Below are 22216 nucleotides of genomic sequence, written 5' to 3' on the forward strand. Positions count from 1 at the left end.
TCCAGAGGAGCTGTACCATTTTGCACTCCTACCAGTGTGTAAGATGGGCCTCTTTGCTCATGGCTTTGCCAACGGAGCGCATTGTTGAACTTTTGAAGTTTTGGGGTACATTATACAAAATTTTGTCTCTTACTGCTTTCCTTTTTTCCCCCTTTCCCTTCTCAGAACGAGAATACACAGGTTGCTGTGCCAGAGGAGAGTCGTTCAGAAGGGAAAGTTGGTCTTAAGGCCTACAAGAATTACCTAACAGCCGGTGCTCACTGGTTGGTCATCGTGTTCCTCATTCTACTGAACATCATAGCGCAGGTAAATAAGGGCATTTATTTTGTTTTGTGGCCTCAGCTTGATGTTTACAGTACTGCTTTCCCTCTATGTATTTATTACCGTATTTTGCAGTCTCCTTGGATTTGCATTGAAACGTGGTATCTTGGGGGACAAAGAAACTGAGGTTTACTGATGTAGCGTGTACATGACAGAGAGCTTCTAGAAAAAAAAAAAAAAGATGTTCTTTAAAGATTTTAATGTATCGCCGAGATAGTTTGTGTCACTCAACACACTTACTTGATGTGTTGTGACTTGGGATGTTGGGCTTGGCATAGACCAGAGCTGGAAGAACCGTGTCCGTTTTCCAGAGCCTTTCGATGGTCCGTTTGGGTGAGTGAGAGTGTCGAGGTGCTAAGTGATGTGTGATGTTTTTGCCTCCCTGTTCTAGGTTGCCTACATTCTTCAGGACTGGTGGCTCTCCTATTGGTGAGTTGTTTCCGGTCTGATGCAAGGGGCCACCAAATCAACAGTCAGCCTCTTTCCCCCGGAGTTAGGTGGAGGCGGGTTTGTTCAGCCTCCTGTTCTAATTCTCCCTTACTTTCCCCAAAGAGAAAGAAAAACTAAAGTTCTTGCTGGTGGAGCATGACCCTCCCGCAGTCTCTCCCCGTGTCGGAACCCCGGACAGTTTTGAGAACTGAAAGTTGAATATTTATAAGGTAGATGTACCCGAGGCCCTGCGTGCTGGGAATCCTTTTCCAGCATAAATCATGTCTCCCAAATTCAGGCTAATTTTATTTTTTCTTTTTGTACTTATCTAAATTCCATCTATAGTTGAAAAAAAAATTTTTTTTCCCCATTTTCCACAGGGCAAGTGAACAAAGTGCCCTGAATGTCACGGTAAATGGAAAAGAAAATGTCACTGAGAAGCTCGATCTTGCCTGGTACTTAGGAATTTATTCAGGTAAAGTTTAATCATTCGGTTTATTATCCGGGAGTCTGAGGTGCTTACAATGAGCCTGTGTGAGTAACTAGGGCTTCCAGGAGTAATTCAGTAATGTCTTAACAGATTAAGAGTCTGAGTCGCATTTACTCCGTGAATTAATTAGAATAATTATTTTTAAAATCTACTAGAAGAAAGAGGTTGAATGAAGACTCTTAATTTGCTCTGTACTGGATTTTGGAAGTTAAACCAGGATTGAGCGTTCAGAAAATCAGCCACTGGAAATTTGTGGCTATTGTCTATTCTAATAGGTTGCTTTAGCTAAATCTTATATCATTATTTGGATGGGCAAGGGGATTAGAAACGGATCCCCACCCTGTGGTTCGGATTGTTCCAATTCTGTCTGAATAAACCCCTGGCTTTTATTGAACTTGGATGAAATCCTCTGGCAGCAAGGTTCCCCCACATAAAAGCATTATGCCCTCGCAGGTATGCAAAGCTCCCTTCCCCACACTGCTCATCTCTTGGGCTTCACTAATTACTTAAGAGAGAAGCTAAGCAGGGAGAAATCTAGTGTCTGGGAATTAGGATTCTTTCTCTTTCTTACCTTGAGATCACAATGTTATCGCGTCCCCAACTGTGTGATTAATTTAACATTTGGCTTGCCAGACTAATATTAACACAGCGCTCTGTTTTCACAAGAGTGCTTAGAATATATGTGGCATCACATAGTTTTTAAAGGAAAGCTTCATCTAAAATTTTAAGTATTCTCACCGGAAATGCTCATACAGGCTTTCTGCAAAGATAGAGCAAGTGATCTTTGTGAAAACCTACTCACTGAAATTTGGCATTTATTTCGTGGATCACTTGCTAAGAAACCTGAACACCTGAGCCGTTTACCTTCCACACTGGTGGGCCATGAGAAGCCCGGAGGAAGAAAGGAGCAGTTTTACTGCACTTTAAAGTGGGATGGGGGGAGGGGGGCTCAGGAAAATGCCTATGGACAGAGTTCAGGCATTTGAGCAGCTTTGAATGTTTAAACAACAGTGAGGTGTCCTCTGAAGGGGAAAAATGCACTTGATGGGGTCTTTATCACAGAAGTTACCCCTAGTCTGTTTAGCATTGGGAGTTCAGGAGATAGGTACTGATTTATGTCCTTAATAAAAGGCTATAATTTAAATGATTACATTCATTTAAAAATGCTTTGTGTTTTTGTATGAAGCACTTGGGGTGAGAGATTAGTGGCTCACGGAGATTATTTCACGCAAACGCAGATTTTGTATTTTCTTGCAATTCAGTTGAGAGATTTTCTACTTGCCACTCAATATGGTATTTTCATATTCTTTAAAAGCCACCTGGGTATTTTCTACAAAGAAATGGTACATCATTTCCCCCTGTGCCCTGTTAACTCACATGCCCGCGTCCGAGCGTACCACGGTTTTAGATTGTGAGATGTGTAAGTAGTAAAACTTGAAATACAGAGAAGGGAAGATCAACTAGTTTTTATAGTTCTCTCTTTTTCTTCTGAGTTATTAATAGAACTTGTCATTGAATTAGGAAAGCCTAGCATGAAATTGTAGTTTACACCTGATTTTTTTTTTTTTTACATATAGTATCTCTTTAATGAGAGAAAAAGAAATTCTATTCTTCTTTATAAATGTATCTTACAAATGCATCGAACTCTTAGAGAATCCACGGTGTTTTATGGAATAAAATACAAAGTATCCCTCTAACGTGCCCGACATGCTTTGGCATCGCTGAAGAAAGGACATGTTCTCTGAGCGATGTTTCTTTCTTTCAGGTTTAACTGTGGCTACTGTCCTTTTTGGCACAGCGAGATCTCTGTTTGTATTCTACGTCCTCGTTCATTCTTCACAAACTTTGCACAACAAGATGTTTGAGTCCATTTTGAGAGCTCCAGTGTTGTTCTTTGATAGAAACCCAATAGGTAAGTCAGACACCAAGTTTTCTCAGTCAGTTGGCCTTGTTGACACAGTAAGTGTCTGATCACATTTCAGCATTTGGAAACGGAGGAGAGGCTTGGGAAAAATGGCTATTTCTGTTGATTCCTGTTCTACAAAAAGCTCCACTGATGGTTAGCTCCTACCAGACAAAATCTGACTATGGGGTGGGGGGCATAGAAGCTTCTATTATAGTGTTTGTGTCTGTGGAAAATAAATGAGTGTTCACTTTGCACATAGATCTGCAAGAGTAAGTTCTTGCCATGAGTGCACCTGGAGGTGCCTCCAGCCTGAGGCCTTTGACCTGTTTTGCTTCTGAAGGCAGCCCCCTGACCTGGGTCCCTAAGAAGAGTCAGTCCATCAACACCTGTTCCCACTGTTCAGGCTTTGTTTCTACAGGAGATAATTGACAGGACTTGTCCAGGCAGGGAGATGGGCTGGCTGTTAACTAGCTGCGTGACCCAGGCCAAAGGGTGTCGATGCTACCGGGCAGGCAAATCTCAAAGCAGGATGTTGTCGTGGTTAACAGCGTGGACTGTGGATCCAGCTGCTTGGGTTCAGACCTGGTGCTAGCTACTAATTGTAATAGCTGGTTATGGTTCTATTAATCCTCAGGTGCTAGTTACTTAATTTCTCTGTGTCTTAAAGTTCTTATCTGTGAAATGAGGATGATATATACTCCTCCCTTAGCAAGATATTGGGAGAATAAGGGGCACCTAGGTGGCTCAGTCGGTTAAGCGCCTGCCTTCGGCTCAGGTCATGATCTCAGGGTCCTGGGATCGAGCCCCACATTGGGCTCCCTGCTCAGCGGGGAGCCTGCTTCTCTCTCTCTCTCTCTCTCTCTGACAAATAAATAAAATCTTTAAAAAAAAAAAACAAAAGATATTGTGGGAATAAAGCAGATCAGTACATTCACAGGGCTAGGAACAGCGCTCAGCGCCCGGTCTGCACCTACAGTTTCTTAGCCACAGTGGGCTGGAACTTCCTCACCTGGGAACTGGAAGGAAGAGCTGCCCTACCTGCTTCACAAGGCTGTCGTGAGGGTTAAATAAGACTGTTCAGGAAAGCACTTTGTGCATTTCATTCCACATGTTTGTTTAACTCAGGCCCTGTGCAGAGCACAGGAATGGTGACCTACAGAGGCCCCCACGAGTCTGCAGTCTTGTTGCAGCTGTAGTCAGAAAGGGATTGGGGACCCTATGTATCTGACGGCCAGGAAGTCGCTCCACTTTGCCAGTTAATTTGAAAGCTGCAGTCATAGAGTTTGGAGCAGTAAGTGGGACTGCATTTCTGTTATCACAGCCTCTGAAAGGCTCTTCCCGTTCAAGACCTGTAGGCTTCTCCACATGCTGATTTATTTATTATTCAAGGATTTGGGATCAGTCTAAATCTTCAGGGTCGATAATCTTCGAGTAGCACACTACTGTTTGTCTTGCCTGCCCCCTCCCACGTCTGTTAGCCGGGCTTTCGTCCTTCAAGAAAATAGAAGCCCAAGTAAGGGCACAAAAGATCGGCCTAGGTTGCCCAGAATGTTTAGGGGCCCTGAATTCTTTACTCTTTTTGGTGGTAGATTAAAAATGTATATTTTTTTAATGAAAAATATTTTATGTGGTAGATTTTACCATTGGGTTAAAATTTTTGCAGTTTTTAAACCACTGGGAAGAATAAGCGAAAGACTTGAATTATGGTTCCTAGTAGACATCATTGATTGCATGTATGTACTTTAATGGTTGTATAATATTAAAAAACAACTCCCCGCTAGAGCTGAGGGGCGGATACCCTCAATCGTTAAGTTCTGTTAAATAGCCACATGAAGTGGATACAAGTGCCCGGTGTGATGTTGCACCCCCCTGAGTTATAGAGTGTCTCCGAGCAGCATGGAGAGATCAGGAAGCACATCGTTCTCTTCTCAGTAATTTGTCATTCAGAGCACCCTCTCAGGGAGAAGTCAGTCCATTTCCTATGATCCTGACAGCGTCCTGGAATTTGGAAAAGAGAGGGTACAGGGGTAGTTTCCAGCCAGTGAGACTCGGGGTGGTGACTGGGGCTGCTGGCACCATAGCCTCGTGTGGATTTGCAGGTGTGCTGCTGGCATTCCCTTTCATGGTCACCTTCAGTTCCCACTTGTGCCAGAATATTCTCAGTGACCCTGATCCGGATTGTGGAAATGTCTTTTTACATTTGTTCACGGGTGCTCCCACCCCTGATGTGCTGCCTCCCTCCCATGCCTCTCCCATCTTGTTCATCAGTGGGAGATCCTTCGAATTTATGCAGAGAACTGAGCCTTCAGTGAAGGGCCCTGAAACTCTGGCTGCCCCATCAACGTCCCAGGCTCACTGACTTGGATTTAGGGAGAAAGATAAGGTGAACCTGCACAGTGCATGTTTCTGCTTGGTAGCCATGTGTCTCAAACAACACCCCAGAGCTCTGATTTTTAACAAGGTTCCATCTCTCCAAGCTATCCACGACTTCAGTTTCTCTCCATTTTGGACCTTTGTATGGTTGCATGAAGTTTACTTAGCTATTTTGGTTCTATAATGCACCATCTTATTACCCTCTGATTTTTCATAAACCAATCAATCTTCAGCTGTTTGGGTAAAATCTGAATCATCTAGTGTGTCGTCTCAGAATGGCAAAAGCTAGTTTTCTTCTTTTTCCCTTCCTTCCTCTATTTTTACCCTTCCCTCCTCTGTGGATTTTGATAATGGTATCGTGTGTGTGTTAAAGAGCCTCACGTTTTCAGCTGTCCCAGCATTTCGCACACATTCTGCTTGCACCTTGCGTTGAGTGCCTTTGTGGATGTGGTCTGCGTCCCTGTGCTGTATGCAGCACCTGTCTCTTCCCTGATCAACATTTGTCTTCCACCATCTCCGTTGTCAGATCTTAATATGTAGGTAACACAAATCCCAGGTCAAAAGGAAATCATTCAGAAATTAAGAGAGAATTTCTGTATTCCCTGTAAACCATGTTTTCCTTGGATGGGGTGCATTCATTTTATTTTCTATGTCTGGCACAAGAGGGCAGCATGATCTACATTATTTCAGGAATATAATGTAAGGGCGCCTTATAGCAAAAACCTGTTTTATTTTGTTACTTTTTTTTTAATTTAAAGCTTAGAAATTCCATTTTTTATAGCTAGAGTCTGTATTTTGTACTGTTGATACAGAGTTTTAAAACCGCGGTTGTAATTTATTATGTTTGAGACATTGAACTCTTGAATAATGAATTTCAGTGTTGTCCCAGAATACCTGGCATTTCAAACAAGGTCACTTGGATTTCTTAACTGACAACTTCTCGCCTAGTGACCGGAAGAGGCAGCCGCTGACCTCTTGACTGGATATATATTCAAATTCCTTAAGGATAGAATACGGTGGCTCGTATGACATCAGTTTAGGGAGAAATAGGTTTCAGACAGTTTCTTCAGTTTCCGTCCACGCCAGCAGAGTCTGTAGAGACATTCTAGTCTTGTCAAGTCTCTAGAATTTCACCCTTCATTTTGGAGACGATATGCGTCGAGAGTTGTCCTGGTTCTTCATGCCTAGAAATGGTGACATAACACTTGGCTGAGTGCATCGACCGCAGTGGATTCCAAATAAATATTTGTTTGCTTCCCGTTTGTTAATTTGGCTTTAAGAAAGTGAGCCACTGGGGTCAGTAGATGTTGGTGTTTGTTTATTCTCTCAGGGAAGTGCAGAGTTAATATTGGGTTGTGGACAGTGTGCTCATTTTACTTTTTTTAAGATTTTTATTTATTCACTTGTCAGAGAGAGAGAGCACAAGCAGGGGGAGCAGCAGAGGCAGAGGGAGAGGCACGCTCCTCACTGAGCAGGGAGCCCGATGCGGGGCTCGATCCCAGGACCCTGGGATCATGACCTGAGCCGAAGGCAGCCGCTTAACGACTGAGCCACCCAGGCGCCCCCAGTGTGCTCATTTTACATGACCGGTTTTTCTGCAGCGGCGTGTGTGTTCCCTTGTTTATGTGTCCAGTCTCTGAAGAGTACAAACATATATCCTTTTTTCCCCCCTTACAGATTAAGTTAGGGCTAAAGTAGTACAAAAGGAGAAAAATAAATGTAGTAACTTCTTCTTTGGCCAATTTTATTCTCCTGGTGGGAGGTGCCTGCACCCAGGAACGTATGGAACGTGAATAGTGGCATAGTGAATAGTGAGAGACCTATTTGTGTGTCCTCCTAATCCAAAATCTAGGTTGCCCAAAGGATTAAGGTTTCTAATTTGAGTGGGAAATGAGGCTCTGGAGATGCTTTCACAAATCTAAGCTATCCTGAGTTTTGGGATATGCATGGGTGGGAGTTGAGCGTTGGGGAGAGGTGGGTGACGGAGGTTTGAACGATTGTTTTGTTTCTTGAAACTGGAAAGGGACACATTAGCATCCACTATAAGCTGCTAATAAATAACTCGAGGCAAAGTGAAAAGTGAACTGAAAGCAGCATGGTGAGCTTATACCAGAAAAACTGTCTTGCCGGACTCTTTATAAAATCAGTTGTCAACATTCTTGCTCTAAGAGTCCTCGGTAGAGAAGCAAGGTAATTGTAGGGATACCTCTCTGTTTATTCCGTTCAAATGACCACTGGAGTTAGTGCTAAGTGCATATTTTTAACAAGTATAATATTTCAGCACTGTCAAAATTACGTTGACGATAATAGGCCTGTTAAATTATAGCTCTATAAGTTAGGAGGGAAGATGGCTGTGCTTAGCACACATTAATCTATGCCTGTTCACACAAGTGATTCTGCTGAGCAGGTAGCATGTTAGAACAAGAAATACTGGTCCTAAAACCTCTGATTTATGGTAGGTGTTGTTTTGACACAGCATCGAGACGATTTACAAGGCAAGGCTTCGCGTTAAAATATTTCACTGGTGTCATCATTCGTCACCGACATAAATATTCAGTAGTGATGCTGGAAAATTGGTAATGTGCCCATTCATGCCAAATCACTGGCTGTGTTTCCTTTCAAGTCAGATCTGTTGTGGATATGGTTAAAAGAAACTATGGTTTTTCTTCCTTGAGAGCAGATGAGCTGTAAGAAATTGAGAGTAAGAATAACACCTATCCTGACAGCTTTCATGTACTCATCTTGCCTAGGTTGCTTTTAATTCTGGCTTAAGTCCTACAGGCTTGCCTTTTTTTTTTTTTTTCTTTCCTTGCTTGGTGCACATTGTAAAGAACATATTTATATGTACATTAGTTGAAGAGGCTTTTTGTGTTCAAAGGAAGAAGTTAGTCATCATCAGAAAAGCTTTGTTGCAAAACAGAAACACACATTTCCCCTTTCTTTTTTTTTCCTTGTTCATAATAACAAATGCAAGTGACTATAAAAGGAATAACACAAAAGATTGCATCAATCATAATAATTCTCAATAGCCGTATAAATATTATTTTTTTCAGGTTTGAATGAAACAGCTAATAGTTTTGAAGTAGGTGTGGTAATTAAATCCTGTCGGGTTGTCACATATTAAAAATCATGTTTTTTCACATAGCAATGGTTATATGTACTTAAACTCTTATCAGGGTGATATTAAGTCATATTTTATGGGAGTTGCTTGTTTACTGCTAATAGTGTCATAAAAGCCTTTGTTAGGAGTTTAAATAGTTACACAGTTACATATATTTGATTATTGTTATTTTGTCAGTAATCTCTGTAAAGGTGATTATTATAGCTCTTGTCCACAGCTGGTAAATATTGCACCATTTTGATATACATTTTTTATCTATTAGAATGTTCTGATTACTCTCTATTCCTGTTTTTTTTTCCTCCATAATAATCATACATGGAAATACAGCTTAGTAACAGAAAGCACTGTTTGTGGTTGTCCAATAAAATGTTAAAAAGATAAGATTTGGGAAGCTTGTACCTTGTTCAAAGTGGTAATCATGTAATATCTCAGGAATTTGTGAGTATGACATTTTACTTGTGTTCTTTTATTTCCCAGTAGAGTACATATTAAGGGATATGTATATCATAATATAGAAATTCTCCACTCTATATTTGTGCAATGATATTAATACTCCCAAACTCCTCAGTTTTCATTAATTTCATATTTGTGTTGCCTCAGTTTTCAGCTGGCTTGGAGCTAGTCAGTCTTTGGTACTCACGACTTTCCTAGTGTATCCCAATTTCACGTGTTAGTATGCTTAGTACTTTGGCATTACCTTAGGGGTGTGTGATTTATCGTAATTCAAATACTGTTATTTAAAGTACCCCCCCACCCCAATCACAGGCACGCGACAACTTCAACTTTGTGGTTCTTTGTGACAAGTCAGAAAACGCATCAAAGTATCTTTATGACACAGTTTATCAGTTTTGTGCAACCATTTCAAGAGAAACTGGAATAGTATTTCTGGGCCAGTTTCAACAGGAATAAATACTGATAAATACATATGAAAGCGTAGTGCTCTGATATGAGGTGGGAGTGGGTGGAAATTTGCTGGATCGAAATTCCATATGGTTTTGCTATATATAGTCCATTGATCCCCCTCAACGATTTGACTTCATAGCTCTCCTGTGACACCGTGGGGCTGAACTTTGATTTTCATTTTATGACTGAAATCTTCATCTTCTCTTATCATTTCTTCCCTGCCCCTTTACTTTAAACATTATCATTTATTTTGACATAAAGAAAATGGAGAAAAAAAAAGATGTTTACAACAATGAGCCTGTGACATTTTATTTACATAAAGTTTTAAAATTTGGTTATGTTTTAAATCACATCTTTATAGTACTTGTCCCAATTATGGTTAAATTATAATTTAGGTAATTATGTGTTGACTGCCTGTCTCTTCTCTTAGCCTTGGGGCCCCAGTCCTCATAGAGCCCATCTATTATGTTATTGCAAAAGCCTCTGAACCCAGGATTGGACACTTTGTAGCTGATTAGTATTTGTTGGCAGGATAGAAGAAGGGATGGTTTCAGAAGTGTATTTGCATCTCCCTGTGCCACGCCCTTTAAGAACAATGCAACTTTAGAGTGTTGAAATAGAATTCGAGCCTTTTTGTGTTTACACTCAGTGTTTATATTAACTTGAACCCTTCCCTATTTATTTTCCAAAGTAGAATTTGTAATAGATTATTTATGGTGGACTGTGTTTCTGGGTATGTGATGGCATGAAGAGAAAACCATACACATGATTGGTTCTTTGGAAGTTGTGGTTCATGGAAGTACACCATACAAGGTTCCAACTTCTGTTATCTACCAGTCAAGGAAATGAAATTGCCAAACACCTAATGCATTTGCTTGGGGTTTCGTTGAGCACTGAAGACAAATGTTAGCACTTCAGTATTTAGTACCTGATAGTTTTACTTCATGCATTTTATTTTATTATTTATTTTTTTAAAATAGATTTTATTTATTTATTTGACAGAGAGAGACAGCGAAGAGAGGGAAACAAGCAGGGGGAGTCGGGGAGGGAGAAGCAGGCTTCCCGCTGGTTGTAGGTTGTGGTCCCAAGCATTGGGACAAAAAGTCCCTATTTTCAAGGCATTTGCAAACTTAAATATTTGCAGACAATGGATTATTTCTAAAACAGCCAATTCCCGCCCCCCCCCAAAGCTATCCAGTGTCAGTATTCAATGATTCCATATAGGAAAGATACAGATTCAAAGACTGAATACAGTTGTAGAGCAGATAATCTTGATTGACATGTACTCACAAGACACACTTACACACATGGCCCTGTGGTATATTTCTTTTTCATAATCAATTACCTAAGTCATTGGCCTTGATTTCATAAAATTTCCAGCAACTGTTTTCCTGGAACTTCAAGACCAATTGTTTCAAAATGAAATCACACCAGTTGGAGAGAGAGAGGAATTTAGGAAACAAAAGTAAGTGATTTACTTAAAATAATAATCTCTAAGCTTACAGCAAACCCAGCCTGGCTTTTGATGATACTCAAATGCTCTCCTGACCCATCAAGAACCATCTGGGTGCTAGAGCTCATCTCCAGAAAGTGCATGAGAAAGAAGGAAGTCAGCCTTTATTAAGCATCGACACACACTTCTCTTGGGCTTTTAGAAGTGTGTTACTGAGGCTTTTTTTTTTTTTAAAGATTTCATTTATTTATTTCATTTATTTCTTTAGAAATAAAGATTTCATTTTATTAAAGATTTCATTTATTTTAGAGAGAGAGAACAAGCAGGGGGAGCAGCAGAGGGGGAGAGAGAGAAGCAGGCTGTCCCCTCTGAGCAGGGAGCCCAATGCGGGGCTCGATCCCAGGAATCTGGGATCATGACCTGAGCTGAAGGCAGATGCTTAACTGACTGAGCCACCCAGGCGCCCCAGAAGCGTGTTACAGGTGCTTTGCCAGTGGATAGAACATAAGCGATGGCAGCTTTCTCCCTGACAATGTTGTCATGAAATCATCCATGATCTGTTGAGTGTTCTTTTCATTCTTAGTAACCAGGATCAATCTTTTAGAAGTCTCCCCCTCCTTTAGGTGGAAACTCTTTAACATCTAGAAAAAAAAAGACAACAGGCTTCAAAGAACACTTTGAATGGAAGTTTATTAAAACACTGTGGTTAAGTGGAAAGCTATCAGAAAATCAGGTTCTCTGTTCTGGAAATATTTTCCTTTCATTTCTTTTCTGCATTTGCATTTTAATAGATTGTATCACATGGGGAAATGTTTCAACCTCTTGAACACCTGGAAAGTCTATTTTAGACTTGTTATGTGTTTAAAAATCTTTATCCAGACATTATTCCAAATACAGTCATGCTCTTCATGATAGGAACATCCTGCCTCCAGGTCTGCTGTTGGCCGAAAGAGTGCTCTAGAGCCATGTCTTGTTAATACATCAGTAGAAACCAGCGTATCTGCTCTGGTTGATTTTCAGCTTAAGTCCCTGATTTTTAGGATGTTGAAATCAAGAGTTAGTTAACGATTTTGATTTGTCTCTAAATTTTAAGTGGAGGTTTCTGGAAGTATTCTTTTGGTTCAGTGACTGATCTCATTCTTGACCCAGTTTGAGGCATGTAGTCAAAAAGAAATTTTGAGAGTGGTAAGAAAAACAATCCATGTGCTTTTTAAAAAATTTTAATTCCAGTGTAGTTCGCATACAGTGTTATATTAGTTTCAGGTGTACAATATAGTGAGCACCTACCTTTTGTTACGCATCAAGGTATACGAACAGATACTGCAGTGTATGTGGATTTGTCCTTAAATATATATTCTCACACATATAGTTCCATATGCCTAGATCACAGCGGTGCTTTGCGCTGTAAGAATCATGGATTAATTTTTTTCATTACCACTAAATATTTAAAAGTAGATTAAGAAGGAAGTGGTTGCATTCTTGTATATAGTCATTTCTTTTAGAATTTTTCTTCTGTTAGTGTCAGAGTGGCCTGGGCTCATTAAATTTATTTCCTTTGGGGGAACTATAAATTCATTATTTTAACTTTTTGGAGAATAAAATGGCAGAAATTTCTTAAAATTATATGTCATGCTAATATACATCTTCTCTCTATTCTCCCTCTTAGCATAAAAATGAAAAGGGAGGGATGCCTGGGTGGCTCAGTTGGTTGGGCATCTGCCTTCGGCTCAGGTCATGATCCCAGGGTCCTGGGATAGAGTCCTGCATCGGGCTCCTTGCTCAGCAGGAAGCCTGCCTCTCCCTCTGCCTGCCGCTTCTCCTGCTTATGCGGCAAGTCTCTCTCTCTCCCTCTGTCTCTGATAAATAAATAAGATCTTAAAAAAAAAAAAATGAAAAGGGAGTCAAACGTTGTTGAAGGAGTTCCACCTGTAAGCTATATTAGAGACAGAAGTATTTGTTGTTGGTGCTAACTTTTCAGTGTTGGTCTTGACATAAGTCCTATATATGAAAGGAAAATAAATGCATATTTCAAGATGATGAGTAATCAGTGTTACTAGAAAATTTTTCTTCCTTGAATTCAAGATTAAATAAATAGTTGTTGACATAAATAGCCAGAGTAATAAAAGGCAACACCTGTGTAATCCAGACAGTGGTTTCTCGTACCATCAGATAAGCTGCTGTTTATTAACGAATTGTCAAGTCTTTAGCCCAGGTAAATAGATTTATCATACATTAGGGAATTCTAAAAATTGAACGAAGAAGCTTTAATTCTTAATGCCAAATGTTCTGACCACTCATGTCTTTTTTCACAAAGGAGACACTACAGGAATGTAATGCTTAATTGAATTGGCCTTCAGGTATGTCATCTTGTCTTGGTTCTTGCTCTATCAAAGTAACTAAATTTTTCCTAGATCAGATTAGGGTTTGACATTTTAGGTGGCAAAATGAGTATCTTCTACGTTTTGAATAAACATGGAGTATTTAAAAAAAAAATAGCCCATCTTTTCTCTCCCCTGAATTTTTACATCCTTACATCAAGATCCTCTTGACTGAAGAAGCACAATTGTCTTAAACAGCACCGCTGAAGGTTGGGGGGGGGTGTGTGTGTGTGTGTGTGTGTGTGTGTGTGTGTGTGTGTGTGTGTGTGTGTGTGTGTGTGTGTGTGTGTGTGTGAGAGAGAGAGAGAGAGAGAGAGAGAGAGAGAGAGAGAGAGAGAGAGACAACTTTTTAGATTGTTAAACCAGAATAAGGTCCCTATTGTTGGATTCTATTGAAGAGATGTAAAGCTTAACATTTGAAAACCAACCAGCAAATAAAGTGACCTTTGATTTTTTAACGACACCAGTTTGAATGGTTTTCTTGTATTTCCCAATAGTGGTTTTGAGCCAACGTATAATTCGGGTTCGATGGTCAGGGAGCAGACTTTGGAATCAGCCTCCCTGAATGTGAATCTTAGCCCTGCCACCGACAAACCTTGGCTGACTTACTTCACCTCTTTCTGCTTCAACTCTGTCTATACAGTGGGGATGGTAATAGGGTAGTAGAACCAAACTTTTTAATGTGAGAACTAAGAGATTTAATAGATGTAAAGCATTGAAAACAGTGCCTGCCATATGGTTGACATTAATTAACTTTTGACTATTTAAGTGACATGTTGACATTTTAGAGGGTTTTTTTTGCTTTTTTTTTTTTTTAAACAAAATCCAAATGCACATGCTAATTTTTATAAAACTGTGGGGATGGGGAATGGGGTGTGTGTTTTCCCAGATGCAAGGAAAAATAGGTAAGTGACCAAAACTAACAAGCTACAAAACAACATGGTTTTTTTTTTTGGTTTTGTGTTTGTTGTTTTTCATTGGGGGCTGAGCTTCATTCCAGAGTTCATTTTAATTTAATTTGGTTTCACAATGAGAGCTCAATTTTGCATATAAATACCAAACATCTGGTTTACTTTTTGTTTAAAAATGATATGGCTGAAGTTTATTACAGAAGTCTATTGTATAATTAAGGAAAGACAGTTTGAAATTTATAAAATAAGTTCTATTTAAATGGAACACTGGAATCTTTCCAGGGAAGTGGGTATACTTCTTGGAAGTAGCAGGAACTTATTATTTTTAAAAATGCTATAACTGGTCAAAATGTAGAACTTCTACGTATTCACCTTTTTCAAAAAGCATGAAAAATGACAAATTTCACAAGTGAAAGTTAAAGTTGACCTAAGGCAGTTTTAGATTGTCAAGCCTTCAAATTTTATTCATGGGATGTTTTTAGAGACATTTTGTGGTTTGTTCACTCCAGTTAATTCCAGGCAATCCTTCTGCATTTCTATCAGATGGACATTCTGATACTTCAAAACTTCTTGCACAAAATATGGTTAAAGTAGCTGGGGAGGAAAATGAGATTCTGGGTTAGTTCTAGATTATATTTTTAAAGCAGTTAAAGGAATAATAAACCCACAGAACAAATACAGCTCTTCTATGTATACTGCCCAATTAGCATTAATAAACTGACAATTTAAATGCCATAATTTACTAGCTGGTTATAATAATGTTGAGGTATATGAAGAAATACATAGTTTTGGGTGGAGAGAGCCAAGTGAAGATGGAGCACTTAGTGGTTGAACACCTGTCTGCCAGGTAGCTGTGTTAGTAGTTAGGCAGTGAGCGCCTAACTAGTCCTGAGTCTTTGTCTTTATTCAGCCTCCTGATGTCTGAGAGGGCCCTAGGCTCTGAAATTCAATGGGTCTGTTGTCTGCAAAAGTCACTTAGAAACAGTTTGATAAAATAGAAAACCAAAAGAGGTTGTCAAGACTCAGAGGGTTTCTATGACCCTCCATTCCATGCACCCTCCAATGTTTTAAGGGCTCTGTTCCGTGGAAGAGGTGTCGTGTGTTGGCGGTTATAATCCCGTGGCTTATCAAATTGAGGATCAGCCCAAAGTATGATACCTTTGGAATACTTCCTTATGTCTTGTCATTTTATAGCAACATCGTAAATTTATTTGATAGTTTCAACTTCTCAAAATCCTGTCCCTTCCATTGTCTCATTTCATCTTCAGAAGCAGCAAGGCAACGAGGAATCTGCACTCTCTTAAGCTTCTAGAGCTTGTACCCAGCAAATGCATGCTCGTGCTCACCTCCTTGTTCACTCCTCTTGTTATTGTCCTCGTTGGTTATTATGTGGGAACCGTAGAGTTACAGTGCCTGTAATTGAAAATTAAGCACCAGATTGCCCCAAATCATTAATCAGCCTACAGATTATAATCAGCATACAGATTATAACTAAATATTTATTAAACATCTCCATATGCCAGTGTGCTGGGAATTTTGCATAAGGGAACCAGATACTGTATTCTGAATTCTCCATGGGCATTTTCTAAAGCTATGTCATCCGTTCCCTATGCATTATAATATCTTACACAATAATGGTAGCTCTTCAGGTCAAGGTGAAATTGTCTTGCGTATTATTTCCTATGAAATGGATGTGGACATCAAGCTAATCAGAAATTTTTTTAAAATTTCAGAAAATTTGCATGACCTGGACAGTCCATCACATAATACTGGTGTTATGAGGTGTATGCAATCGTTGGGTGTGTGTGTGTGTGTGTGTGTGTGTGTGTGTGTGTGTGTGTGTGTGTGTGTGTGTTGATATATAAATTCTAATTTGAGTTACAAATATGAGAGTAAGAAATACTTCAAAATTTGTGGTCTTCACCTTCCTCATTCTGTTGATTCAGCTTTTATATGCTTTTTCTTGCTTTTATCCATTTTCAGGAAGATTTAGCATTTGACAGTGAATTAGTCCAAAATGGGGGGAGGTGGATGTTGGGAAAGTTACTGTTTCTAAAAACCAGATGATCACTTTAACCTCTTCTCATGGCCCTACATTTTTAAGAGACTTTCACTAATACCTTGTCATGACTTTATGGTTTGTTTTTGTTTTTTTTTCATACAGCATATTGAGTTGATACATTTATATTGCATGATGATTGCTGTTGTGGTATTAGTTAACACTTGTATTATGTCACATGATTATTCTTGTGTCATGAACAATTAAGGTCTAGTCTCTTAGCAATGTTACTGTTTATAATACCCTTTTGTTGTCTGTAATCACTGTACTGTGTATTAGGTCTCTAGGACTCGCAAGTATGTACCCTTAGATCATGCCCCCACCCCTGAACCCTCCCACCTACCATTTTACTCACTGCTTTTATAAGTTCAGTGTTTTTAGATTCCACATCTAAAAGATGTCATACAATATTTGTCTTTCTCTGTCTGGCTTATCCCACTTAGCAAGATGTTCTCAAGTTCCATTCATGTTGTTGGAAATGCAGGATTTCCTTTTTTTTTTTTCATGGCTGAGTAGTATTCCTGTGTGTGTGTGTGTGTGTGTGTGTGTGTGTGTGTGTGAGAGAGAGAGAGAGAGAGAGAGAGACATCAGCATACATTCATTCATCATCTGTTGAGGGACATTTAGGTTGTTTGGATACTTTGTTGTGAATAAGGCTGTAATCAAAGGAGTGCAGATATCTCTTTGACAGTCTGCTTCATTTCTGTCATAACTTTATAAAGTTTTTATAATTTTATAGCTGATCATATGTTAGGAAAATGTAAGCTCTGACATTTATAGTATTTGGTTTTATAAGAGACAACTTGGGATCATGGGATTGTAGTAGGCCCTTCTTTGCCATTCGGGTCCTTAGGGGGAGTGAAAACAATATAGCAATATATAACAATGTAAGTTTTTAATAACTTAAAGAGGGCTCAGAGAGAAAGAGTAGTAGTTCTTAAATCCTGTCATATTAGAAGTACTGCTAACCATTCCAAAATGTGTGCAGTCATTCGCATGAAGACAAAACTACCTTTATGTAGGCTATGTTGGGAATGCAGTTCAGTGTTTAATAGCGCTCATCTTGACTTTGAGTGGGAGAATAATACGGTTGGAGGTCTTGGTTGTTGGAGTGGATAGAATGGAGTTCTGGAAAGTTTCCTGCAGGGAGAACCATAGCAAAATGATTTCAATATTGTAGGAATCCCATCCAGCTGTCCTATAGATACTTATAAAGAACCTGGGGGTGTGGGAGTGTAATAGAAGAATGGGTAAATTCTCCTGTTGGACGTTTTCAGATAAACCATCCTGCTAAGTTCTGTGGTTCAGTACCACACTTGTCATGGGCTTAGAACTTAACAATAGCCTGGAGCCTTGGATGTATCAATCTTAATGAATCCTACTTAAAAACACATTTTATTGATTCATTCAGGCTTTGGTATGTGGTTTACTTTTTAGGTACTTACCCTCCTCCATTCACAAATTATGGTAAAGGGAAAGACAAAAAGATTCTTCCACTGTGTCTTACCGCCTATGTCTTAATTCTTTTGCAGTAACATAGAATTTGCTTTCTTCGTTGTTCTCCACAGAAGTTAAATGACATTTGGAAATTTGCCGGAAAATAGTATCTAGGAAATCTTACTACATTACAAGTTCAATATTTTATAGTGAGGTACTTTTTTGTGCTCATTCAATTTATCACAAATAGTGTAAGGACAGGATTTAATCCTAATTTTAGCCATCTTTTGGATTTTTGTCGTCGTTGTAAACTTGGGTGTATAATGTAGAAGCATCACTATTTCCTTTGTTCCTGGGAGAACCTGTTTCCAGTGTCCTTTATGTTTTGATAGTCTTTTTAAAAAGTTGGAAATGTGGGAATGTTTCCTGAATAAAAGTCTGCCATTTGCTGTTGTAGGTGTGGCTGGCTCCCTGGGATGATTGGACCAGCTTCACCTTTGTTGGGTTTAAGGAACACAAGGTTGTGGTCCCTTTACTCACGCTCTTGCCTGTAATGTTCTTTTCAAATATTGGCTCAAACATATTAAGGTTTGTTTATCAAAAATGTCGTTATTCTCCCCCCATTGGCATCCTGTGTAATACACACTTTAGTCAGAAGAGATGGTATACAGAGTTTTATATTCGTGGTATAGCCTGTGTTCTCTCTTCGTATTGCACTTCCGAGGAGTCTTGCATTCTTTGACTTTTGAACCTTTTTGTTTTTGTTGTGGAGTTTGAGGACAAATGCAAGGCAAAAGTGACTGGCTGATAAAGAATGTATCCAGACAAAATGCTGGAGAGACAGAGTGAGACATAGGTGAAAAGCAAGCTGACCTAGAAAGTCCGAGGGTAAGGAATACTGTGTTTTGACCTGAGGAAAGAAAATCGCTCCATTGGGCTCTCTCCTCCAATTCACATTTGATGACATCTCACACATTTGATAGCTCGACCCATTCAGCCTTGAGCCTCTTGCTGCCTCCATGTTGTAGCGTCTTGGTGAATTAAAGCTGTCTTCCTCCTTTCCGATGAAAATATTAGCAATTTCAGATATGTGACTAGTGGTTCTATTCAGCTCGAAGGAAACCTTTCAGTGATGAGCAACATGACTTTTCATCTGAGGCCTGCGGAGTCGGTGGCGGCCAGAGAGGTTGGGATGCTGCAGTGATTTTTGCTTCATTACAAGCCTATACAGGTATTATTTAATGCAAGCAAGTTTCGAATGCTGGTAAGGAACACAGTTAAGGTCATGTTCTGAAAGGACTTTGATGTCCTGCAGAAACCTGATTTTCCCCTAATATGCATGAAAAACTTGTGCAGTATGGCTCTTAGGAGATGAATATTTGTTCGTGTAGGTTACAATAGCACATGTACCTCGAATGGTGGGCAGAATATGCATTTGGAGGGAAAAGCGGGGGGGGGGAGAAGTAGTACGCAAAAATTAGTCATGGAAATCCATAAATGGCAGGCCAAGAATATTCTGCAATTGTGTCAGCTGGGTTTTACCAGGAACAATGGACAGACACTAGATCCTGCCCATAGAGAATTTCTGATTTAAGTTAAATGATTTCCTTAGAGATTTCAAACCCTCTTCCAGCCTCTTCCTCCTTACATTAGAAATTCCTACTCTCTCCTTAGTTCCTGGATGTTTAAAGAACGTATGAAAGGCCATTTTTTGGTGTGCATCTTTTTAAATTGCCCACAAAGAGAAATGCATACTGGTTCTTCAGGGCAAATACCCCGGTGCAGCCTTTGGTATCCTGGATTACTGAGATGGTTTGCTGTTCATTTTGTTGACTTGTGCAGGAGAGATGTTTTAATTCTGTATTAGGTTTTATGCACCAGGCAAATTCCTTGGGTAGGAATAGCTGACCATTAGACAGTCTGTGTTGCTTCTCATTGAGAGGCTGTGGAAGATCCATGGACTGCCCTGGCCTCCCAGCAGCCTGGAGAACAGAGACCATCCCTCCCCACAGTTGGGGAAATGTGGAAAGGAGTGGCCATATCCATTACGCGGGCTGGTGGGAGTGTGCTGGGCTAGTGATGATGTGTTAAGAGTTCTAGCAGTTGACAACCTGCTAAGGAGACAGGACTGAGGAAGTGGGGCTTTTTGCGTGGAGCCAGGAGAGATGGGGCAGGGGGAATAGTTAAGGAAACACTCAGAATCCGATTCAGGTGGTGGATCACAGAACAGATCAGAATGGGTGCTAGAGGCCAGGATGTCAGCCTGGAGTCCATGAAAAGTTTTCCTTCTGGCTTGCTGCCAGCCTCTTGCCAAGGGGCGCCATGGCACTTAGGGGAGGGTGGGTAGGCATCGATGCGATCAACCTCTCAAGTACTCAGCGCTGAAATCTTTTTCTCTAGAGCAGCTACCATGATGGGGAGTTGCTCAGGTAGGAAGTGAGCGGGAAATGCAATTCAGGACAACACCGGCTGGTTGAATATCTGGAAGCCGCAAAAAAGGGATTTAGAATGCAGAGCAGGATGAATTCTTCTTCTCTCTGTTGACTGTAGACTGTTTCTGAAGATTGGACCTGCCTTAAGGTGGAGGCAGACTCAACTCTGTAAGTGTGCGTGTTGTTTCAGGGGGCTCACTGCCCTGTCAGGCACAGGGCGCTCCGGGAGCTGGAAGGATTCCTGACCACCCCCCACACAGGTTGCCCTCATGCTTTTCTGTCGGGGCCAGGTTTCTGTGTGGTAGCTGCCACAGGAACAAGCTTGCACGCCCTTCTTATTTTGAATTTGACCAGTGGTTATTCTCCCTGACCCCCACCTTTTATGGACACCTGCCTTTTGGTGACCCCTTTCATCATTCCTTTGGGTGGTCAGTGACAGCTTGTCTCAGCATTGGTCTCTGTTCTTGTAACGACAGTCTCTCATTTCCCAACAGGGCAAATACTAAAAATGCGGCTTTCTGAACGCATTCACGTACCCTTCCATCCATCTATGGAGAAATACTTACTGAGCCCTTAATCATGAGTCGAGCACAGTGTCCCCAAAACCTGTGTGTCTTCTGCTAGACACAGCATTAGTAACCATGTTAGCATGGCTGTGGTTGGCATTGTGGAGGAGGAGGAGGAGGAGGCCCAGGGGACCATGCGGGTGTCCAAGGAGACCTGAGCAAGTTTGAGGAGGGGCTGATGGTATGGCGTCTCTGGAGGAACTGGTGAGAGAATGAGTCGGAGTTATCCAGAAATGGGAATGCTGGGGGGTTGGGGGTGATGCTGGGCCTGGAAACCTGGAAGGAAGGCCGCCCGGCTGGTGTGCGGTGAGTGCGGGCAGGAGTGACGGCGGGGCTCAGCGTGGCCGGGGCGCGGTGAGTGCGGGCAGGAGTGACGGCGGGGCTCAGCGTGGCAGGTGCACAGTGAGTGTGGGCAGGAGTGATGGCGGGCAGGAGTGATGGCAGGGCTCAGTGTGGCCGGTGCGCGGTGAGTGCCGGCAGGAGTGAGGCGGGGCTCAGCCTGGCTGGTGTGCAGTGAGTGCAGGCAGGAGTGATGGCAGGGCTCAGCAGCCCCAGGTCAGCATTGAATCGTGCAGTGCGTGTGGAGTGTTTTTAACCCCCTCTCTAGAGCTATAGGCAGTGTTTCGATTTGGTAAAATGACTGATTGCACGCCTTTCTGTGCTTGCCAAAGCTTTGTCTCATCGGGGGACCTCATGATGGGGTAGGACAGAACATCCCCGGGATTTTTCTTTTAACTTTTGAAGGTATTTTAACATGCCACCATTTTTGTTACTATGAGTCCTGGTTCACACTTGAACCACAGGATTTGTGGCCAGTTTGATTTCTTTGGTTTTAATTTGATTGTATTGAGTATAACGTGTCTTCTCACCATTATTTACTGTTCGTCGTGCCTCATAAAGATGCAGAAACTAACTTTTCCTACTCTACCTTTGAGCGGGCAACTATTATGGGATGACTGAGGATCGGTCCTTGTGCACGCTGAGTTTGATATTCCAGAACAGGTTAACCTATTGCCCAGATTTATTTTTGTCATAGAAATAATGACTCCTACATCACAGATACTCATCGACCACGGGTTATTTAAAAAGTGAGTTGCAGTAACGTTTTGGTTCTGGAATGGCATTTACATTACGTCTTTGTGGGGAGGCAGCTACAGGACATCAGCAGCTCCATTTTCCTTTGGACTTACGGACTGAAGCTTTCTACACGTTGTCTTCGTGTCAGAGGGGGTTTATCACGAGGAAAGAATAGGACATTTTTCCATAAAAATGAAAATGCTGTTCAGTGGTGGTTGCCCCCCCCTTCCCTGAAAAAAGGAAAACTTTAGTGCTTAATCAGGGTTCCAGATGTTTGTATGTATTTATTTATTTGGATATTTATAGTGTTTTCTGTCAAGCAGTTTGCCTCCCTGGGTGCATTCCAGAAATTTTAAAAAC

The 22216-nt window shown here is 40.9% G+C and overlaps 1 protein-coding gene across 3 annotated transcripts in view; it reads left to right on the plus strand.

The window, feature by feature from the left end:
* The window catches only part of ABCC4 (ATP binding cassette subfamily C member 4), a 247992-nt gene that overhangs the window by 114244 nt on the left and 111532 nt on the right, over positions 1–22216 (plus strand). For all 3 annotated transcript variants that reach the window (XM_027590484.2, XM_027590486.2, XM_027590485.2), the window contains 4 exons: positions 166–306; positions 713–750; positions 1131–1225; positions 3006–3152. In XM_027590484.2, coding sequence (XP_027446285.1) covers positions 166–306; positions 713–750; positions 1131–1225; positions 3006–3152 — 421 coding nt within the window. The remainder of the gene's footprint in view (positions 1–165; positions 307–712; positions 751–1130; positions 1226–3005; positions 3153–22216) is intronic.

This window comes from Zalophus californianus, chromosome 3 (assembly GCF_009762305.2).
Source record: "Zalophus californianus isolate mZalCal1 chromosome 3, mZalCal1.pri.v2, whole genome shotgun sequence".
NCBI classification, from domain to species: domain Eukaryota; kingdom Metazoa; phylum Chordata; class Mammalia; order Carnivora; family Otariidae; genus Zalophus; species Zalophus californianus.